The sequence below is a fragment of the Orycteropus afer genome, unplaced genomic scaffold, assembly GCF_000298275.1.
Source record: "Orycteropus afer afer isolate SDZICR_OR568_19922 unplaced genomic scaffold, OryAfe1.0 scaffold00776, whole genome shotgun sequence".
Taxonomy (NCBI): Eukaryota; Metazoa; Chordata; class Mammalia; order Tubulidentata; family Orycteropodidae; genus Orycteropus; species Orycteropus afer.
Genome location: NW_006922363.1, coordinates 719,726 through 727,473, shown reverse-complemented (window position 1 = coordinate 727,473; position 7,748 = coordinate 719,726). Strand labels below are relative to the sequence as shown.

General features: G+C 36.9%; 1 protein-coding gene across 1 annotated transcript in view; it reads left to right on the top strand.

The window, feature by feature from the left end:
- The window catches only part of OPHN1 (oligophrenin 1), a gene marked incomplete at its 3' end in the record, with an annotated part of 597,264 nt that overhangs the window by 2,404 nt on the left and 587,112 nt on the right, over positions 1–7,748 (top strand). The window contains exons 2-3 of the mRNA XM_007957689.1: positions 186–200; positions 2,007–2,102. Of these exons, the coding sequence (XP_007955880.1) occupies positions 186–200; positions 2,007–2,102 (111 nt within the window). The remainder of the gene's footprint in view (positions 1–185; positions 201–2,006; positions 2,103–7,748) is intronic.

Sequence of the window (7,748 nt, the reverse complement as noted above, 5' to 3'; positions counted from 1 at the left end):
CATCTTGTACATGGTCAGACTGCTTTTTAATAAATTCCCATAATTTCCGCTTATTTGGACATGTTTTAATTTCACCCTCAGTTTTAATTTCACTTCATTTTTCCCAAACTGTCGTCAGGATTCTTTCTTTGTCTTTGGTTTTTGTGAGTTTGATTATAATATGTCTAAATGATTTTCTTTTTGAGTCAGTGCTGTTCGGGGTTTGTTGAAGTTCTTTAATGGGTATCTTCTCATCTTACATCATATTTGGGAAATTCTCTTCCAACAAATCTTTGGCAATTTTCCTGTGGTTTTATTTGCCTCTTTCTATTCTGAAATTCTGATCACACATTATTTATCCCTCGTGATGTCATCCCGTGTGAATCTTATGCTTCCTTCATTTTCATATAAATATTCAAATTGCCCATGCCAACAGGACAGCTGACAGTCTTCAACTTAGTTTCTCTCCTTATTCACTGTTTTCATTCAGGTTCTTCACCTAGTTGGTATATAATCCACTTCTTTCTTCTTCCTTTCAAAGATCAAGGTTCCAGCATTACTTTTTATATCCATTTCAATTGGTTTTGCATTTCTTTTTTTGTAGAGGGACTGTATAGCTTGTCTACCCATTCATTCATCTTGCCACAAATCAAAATGAAGTACTTCTGGAAATGCGATATAGACAAGAAGATAATAAAATCCTTGGCAATCTAATCTATTCCAGTCTCATGTCTGAACATACTTCATTGTGTTTGCTCTTTTTATAGAAAAGGAATAGGTGCTGTTACTTTCCTTACTATATCACTTTCCCTTAGCCTGAGAGAAAAACTTCAGGCTTAGGAAGCATGTATATGTGACATATGTGAAGACGGAGGTTGATGAAACTGGAAAGCACAGAAAAAAAAAAAGTAAAAGAAAAGAAGTAGGAAAACAGATCCCAAAATTACTTTGAAACTTGATCTTTCCTAAATGATGGTGTGATGAGTTTGCTTATTTATAGAGAACATTACCTCTGAAACTTTAAAGAACTATTCAATACTCTTGTGATCATATTAAAATGATGTTTTTGATCCAGTAGATTTGAGGCGGGGCCTCCAAATTTGCATTAGATGCTGTTGCTGCTGGTCTGAAAACTAGCATAGGAAGGGTTTAGATGGGATACTCAGTCATTGGTTGGAATCGACTCCACAGAAACTGGTAGAAACTTTCTTGATGAATATCTTATTTAAAATTTATTCAGTGTACGTAATTTGTCAGTAGTGTAGGAAAAACTGACTTAATTTTCATACCATCATTAGAAATTTATATAATAAAATTCATAACTATTTACTGAAAATGAAACTATATGTCCAGCCATACCACTCTGAATTTTTCATTCCTTGGTTTTGTAGGTTTGGTTCTTTATTCATTCTTCTATGAAGAAGCTTGTTTACTTTTTTCCCCTTGCAAATGACAGTATATTAACCTAAGGTACCACCTGGTTCATGTGAAAAATGTCACTCCCTTTTGTCATGGAAATGTATCTTCAATAGCATACATATCACCTGGGTTCTAGTTTGGGCTCTGAAGCTTGCTAGGGTACCCAGAGCTCCACATGTATTAATTGGAGCTAATTATTTATTTGTAGAGGAATTGTGAATATTGTCTAGTGAGAGGTGGGACAACTCTTCAGTTGTTCATAATGAGTGCTTAATAAATGCTTAATTACTCTCTTAATAATACTAATGAATAGCTTTAAGTCTTCCATGTTTTTGGAAAGAAAAAAGTCATATTAGAGAGGGTTGAGGGAAAACCACAGGTCATAGCTTAATAGAAGCTGGTTTCCCTTTCCTTTTTAATGTATGGTGTTAGTTTCTTAAATATTCTTCTCATGTAGGTCTTTGTTCTTTATTCAACTTAATAAATAACATTTATTATCTTCTGGAAGCTCTTCTCCTTGCCTTTCTCTCATTTTCCCTAACATTGGTGAGAAACTCCTTCCAAGGCCCACAGTGTTAAGAATTTCTCCTCTTCACCTTTCTTTGCAGATTACTCCTCTGCTGTTCAGAAATTTTCCCAGACGTTGCAGTCATTTCAGTTTGATTTCATTGGGGACACTCTGACGGATGATGAGATTAACATTGGTAAGTCTTCAGTTAAATGTAGTTGTGTGATTTTTGAGGCAAGTGTGAGACCATATATTTTGCTGGGTTTGTAGATACAGTGTACATGGGTATTTCATTCCCTGTGGTCCAATGTTAATTCCCTGGAAACTATTTAAGAAGGAGGAGGATATATTCCTTGCTAGTTTTTCTTCCTCTTCATATGAAAGCTACCATTCGTCAGTCAGTTTGTCTTACTTTGTTGGGTTGCGTTTTGGTGTGAGGCTGGAGGCTATGTCACTGGTGTTTGAAATAACAACAGGGTCACACATGGTGGACAGATTTCATTAGAGCTTCCACACTAAGACAGACTCAGAACAAGGAAGGGGCCATGCACTTCTTAAAGAACTGGCCACTGAAAACCTTATGAATAGCATTGGAACATTGTCTGCTATATTATTGAAAAACATCATGAATTGCCCTGAAAATTGTCTGATGTAGTGTCAGAGATGAGCCCTTCAGTTAGGAAGGCACTCAAAACATGACTGTGGGTGTGGCTTCCTCAAAGTAGAATTGACCATAATTATGGTAGTCAAGTAAAGCCTTTCGGACTTCTATTTGCTGATGTCAAACTCATAAAAAAAAAAAAAAAAAAAGCTAAACTCTCTGCCATCGAGTAGGATCAAAATGAGAAGAAACAGCTGCAAAAATCTATTAATAATCAGAACATGGAAGGTATAAAGGATGAATCTAGGTAAATTGGATGTTGTTAACAGTGAAATGGATTGCATAAAGATCGTTATCCTAGGCATTAATGAGGTAAGATGGACTACTTTTGGCCATTTTGAATCAGATAATCCTATGATCAGCTATGTCCGGAATGAGAAATTGAAGAGGAATGGCGTGGGATTCATTGTCATAAAGAATGTTTCAAGATCTATCGTGCAGTACAATGCTGTCAGTGATAGGATAATATCTGTACACCTACAAGGAAGACCAGTTAATACTACTATTATTCAAATTTATGCATCAAACACCAAATTCAAAGAAAAGGAAATTGAAGATTTTTCCCACCTTCTGTAAACTTCAGTTGACCAAACATGCAATCAAGATATGTTGATTGTCATTGGTGGTTGGCATGCAAAAGTTGGAAATGAAGATTTACTCGTATTTGGAAAATATGACCTTAGTGATAGAACTGCCCCTGGAGATCTCATGATAGAATTTTGCAAGACCAATGACTTATTCATTGCAAATATCTTTTTTCAACAAAATAAATGGTGTCCGTACATGTGGATTTTGCCAGATGGAATACACAGGAGTCAGATCAAATACGTCTGTGGCAAGAGGCCACACAAGGCCAGGAGCTGACTCTGGAACAGACTATCAACTGCTCATATGCAAGTTCAAGTTGTAGTTTAAGACAATTAAAACATGACCACAAGAGCCAAAATATGACCTTGATTATGTCCCACCTGAACTTATAGAATATGTAAAGAATAGATTTGACACAGTGAACACCAATGACTGAATACCAGAAGAACTGTGGGATGACACCAAGAACATCATCCATGAAGAAAGCAAAAGGTCGTTAAAAAGACAGGAAGGGAAGAAAAGACCAAAATGGATGTCAGAAGAGACTATGAAATTTCCTCTTCAATAGAAAGTAGCTAAAGTAAATGGAAAAAATTACAAGATAAGGGAAATGAACAGTAGATTTCAAATAGCAGCCCAAGAAGATGGAGTCAATTAGTATAATTAAATGTGCAAACACTTGGTATTAGAAAACTAAAAAGAAAGAAGATTCTTGGCATTTCTCAAGCTGAAAAAACTGAATAAAAAATTCAAACCTTGAGTTTGAGGTTAAAAAATGAGTTTGAGTTTAAAAGATTCTATGGGCAAAATATTGAATGAAGGAATACATAGAGTCACTGTACGAAAAAGAATTGGTCAATGTTTGTCCATTTTAGGAGGTGATATATGATCAAGAAGCAATAGTATTGATGGAAGAAGTCAAAGATATACTGAAGGAATTGGCAAAAAAACCAAGCTCCAGTTATTGATATAATACCCATAGATATTCCAGCAAATGGATGCCATGCTGGAGACACTTATTCGACTATGCTAAGACATTTGGAAGGCAGCTCCCTAACTGACTTACTGGAAAAGATCCATATCTGTGCCCTTTCCAAATGAAGGTGATCCCACAGAATGTGGAATTATTGAACAGTATCATTAATATCACAGTAAAGTAAAATTTTGCTATAGATAATTCAAAAAAGTTTGCAGCTGTATATTGGCAGGGAAGTTCAAGAAAGTCAACCTAGATTCAGAACAGGATGTGGAATGAGAGGTGTCATTGCTGATGTCAGATGGATCTGGCTGAAAGCAAAGAATACCAGAAAGATGTTTACTTGTGTTTTATTGACTATGCAAAACAGTCTATTGTATGGATCATAACAAATTATGTATAACATTGAAAAGAATGAGAATTCTAGAACCCTTAACTGTGCTCATGAGGATCCTATACGTAGACCAGGAGGCCATCATTTGAACAGACCAAGGGCATGCTGAATGATTTAAAATCAAGAAGGGAATGCATCAGGGTTGTATCCTTTTACCACACTTATTCAATCTGTATGATCAGTAAATAATATGAGATGACCTTTTGAAAGTTCTGATGAGCATAGATCCAAGCCATGGTAGTTGCCTCATATGCATGTGAAGGCTGGACAATGAATAAAGAAGAATTAAAATGAGTTGATGGTTTTTAGTTTGGTTGTTGGCAAAAATATTCAAAGTACCATGGATTGCCAGAGGAATGAAGCAATCTGTCCTGGAAGAAGTTCAGCCAGAATGCTCCTTGCAAGTGAGAATGGCCAGACTTCCTCTCACCTAATTTGGTCATGTTGTCAGGAGGGACTATTCCCTGTAGAAGGATATCATGCTTAGTAAAGTGGAGGAGCTCTGGTAGCATAGTGGCTAAAGCACTTGACTGCTAACCAGAAGGATGGCGGTTCAAACCCACCAGCCACTCCTCGGAAGGAAGGTTGGGCAATCCTACTTCCGTAGTGATACTGCCTCGGAAACCCAAGGAGGGGTCGCTATGAGTTGGGAACGACTCGACGGCACATAATAACAACAACAACAACAAAGTGGAGGATCAATGAAAAAGGGGAAGGCCCTCAACAAGGTGGATTGACACAGTGGTTGTGATGATGAGCTCAGGTATAGTAAGGTTCGTGATGTTGGCACTATTCTGGGCAGTGTTTTGTTCTGTTGTACATAAGGTCGCTATGAGCTGGAGCCGACTCGACAGCACCTAATGACAACATATGAAATCAGCCAAAGAATAGCCCTTAAATCTTTCCTGATGTTTTTGACTCAGTCAGCCTTTAGGGGAACTTGAAAAATTTAAAAAATGAGATAGTTTCGTAATGGACAAAATAATTAATGCTTTATTTAAAAAAGTTATTTCTCAACAAGATTTGAAGTGAGATCCTTCTATAGAAAAATTTTCCCCTAGTATGTTTAAAATTATTATGTGTAAGTTTGCAGCTTTTCAGACAGCAGGAGATTTGGCATGTCCCTTGGAAATTGAGCAAGGAGATAGCTATAACCTGTACATAGACCAGGAGGCAGTCGTTTGAACAGAACAAGGGCATACTGCATGGTTTAAAATTAGCAAGGGAGTGTATCATGGTTGTTTCCTTTCACCATACTTGTTCAATGTGTATTCTGAGTAAATAATCCTAGAAGCTGGACTATGTGAAGAATAACGTGGCATCAGGATTGGAGGAAGACTCATTAACAACCTATGATACGGAGACCTTACAACTTTGCTTGCTGAAAGTGAGGATGACTTGAAGCATTTACTGATGAAATTTGAAGAATACAGTCTGCAGTATTGATTATGTTTCAATATAAAGAAAACAAAAATCCTCACAAGTGGACCAATAATCACATCACGATAAATGGAGAAAATGTTGAAGTTGTCAAATTCTTGATATTACCTGGTTGTACAATCAACATCAATGGAAGCAGTAGAGAAGACATCAGACCATGTATTGCATTGGGCAAATCTTCTGCAATAGACCTCTTTCAAGTGCTGAAGTGTAAAGATGTCTCCTTGAAGACTACGGTGTGTCTAATCCAAACCTTCGTATTTTCAGTCGCCTCTTGTGCATGTGAGAGTTGGATAATGAATAAGGAAGACCAAAGAAGAGTTGATGCTTTTGAGTTGTGGTGTTGGAGAAGAATAATACTGAGAGTACTATGGACTTCTAAAAGAACTATCAAATCTGTCCTGGAAGAAGTTCACCCAGAATGCTCCTTAGAAGGTAGAATGACCAGACTTCTATGTATGTTTCACCTACTTTGGTCTTGTTTTCAGAACGGACCATTCCGGGGAGAAAGATATCATGTGTGGTAATTTGGAGGGTTGATGAAAAATGGGAAGGCCCTCAATGAGATGGATTGACACATTGGCTGCAACTATGAGCTAAGGTATAGCAAGTTTAATGGAGCTGGCAAAGGATCAGGCAGTGTTTCATTCTGTTGTGCATTGGGTCACTATGAGTCTGAGGTGACTTATCAGCACCTAACAACAACAACTTGCAAATTTATTATAACAAAATGGTCTATCTATTAATTGTGTAATCTTGGATAAGATATTTCTCTCCTCTGAATCTCAGCCTTGTCCAATATAAAGAATGGAGTTAATTTGAATATAATTCAAAATCATAAAATAGATCAGGCTCAGTGGTTTGATAGAGACTAGTGAAACGCCTGAGACCATGTCCCCTAATCACCTTTAGGCCTGGAATTGAATTCACTTCTATGCCTTTCAGTCAATCAAGAGATAGGCAGATAAGATGAATATTTAAAACAGGTAAGTTAAAGCAGGTAGGTTCACTCTTTGGACCAATCAATCATGGAAGATCAGAATGGCAATATTTGCACAGGAGGATACCTCTGAGGGCAGAAATGTATAGGCTAGAAAGACATCGGGAAAAGATAACTATAGGGAAGAAATGGGAAGAGAGATGTTCCAATATGAGGATTGTAATAAATGTCATGAAACAAAATGTGTTTGAGCTGCTGTATGGAAAATGAATTTGCTCTGTAAACGATCATCCTAATCACAATTAAAGAAATAGAAAGTAAACAAAATGGATTTACTTTATTGTTCAAGGATGTTATTAGAAGGAGATTGAGCAGTGAAATGAAAAGAACTTTTTGTTGGTTGTGTTAGGGGAAAAGAAACCCAGATTCCAGTATGTTCTATAGCAACTTTTTATTAAGCCTTAAACAGCAGAAAGACAAAACAAACATAATCATCTGGATGAGGGAAACCGTCAACGTTTGCACAGTATAGATGCCGATGGCATTCATTTAATAATAGTCATGGAGTTCATTATATATGATACAGAAGAAAGGAAATTATCACAACATCATTATTGGTGGCAGATCAATCATTGTTTCAGTTGGGACTACAGAATTGAGGAAAGGACCATGATTGAGTTTAATATATAACTTGAGGTTAAAAAAGATTATAGGATTTGTTCTTTGATTTTGATTACCTGGCTGTATAGTTGTTGTTGTTGTTGTTATGTGCCGTCGAGTCGGCCCGACTCATAGCGACCCCTCCTTGGGTTTCCGAGGCAGTTATCACTACGGAAGTAGGAT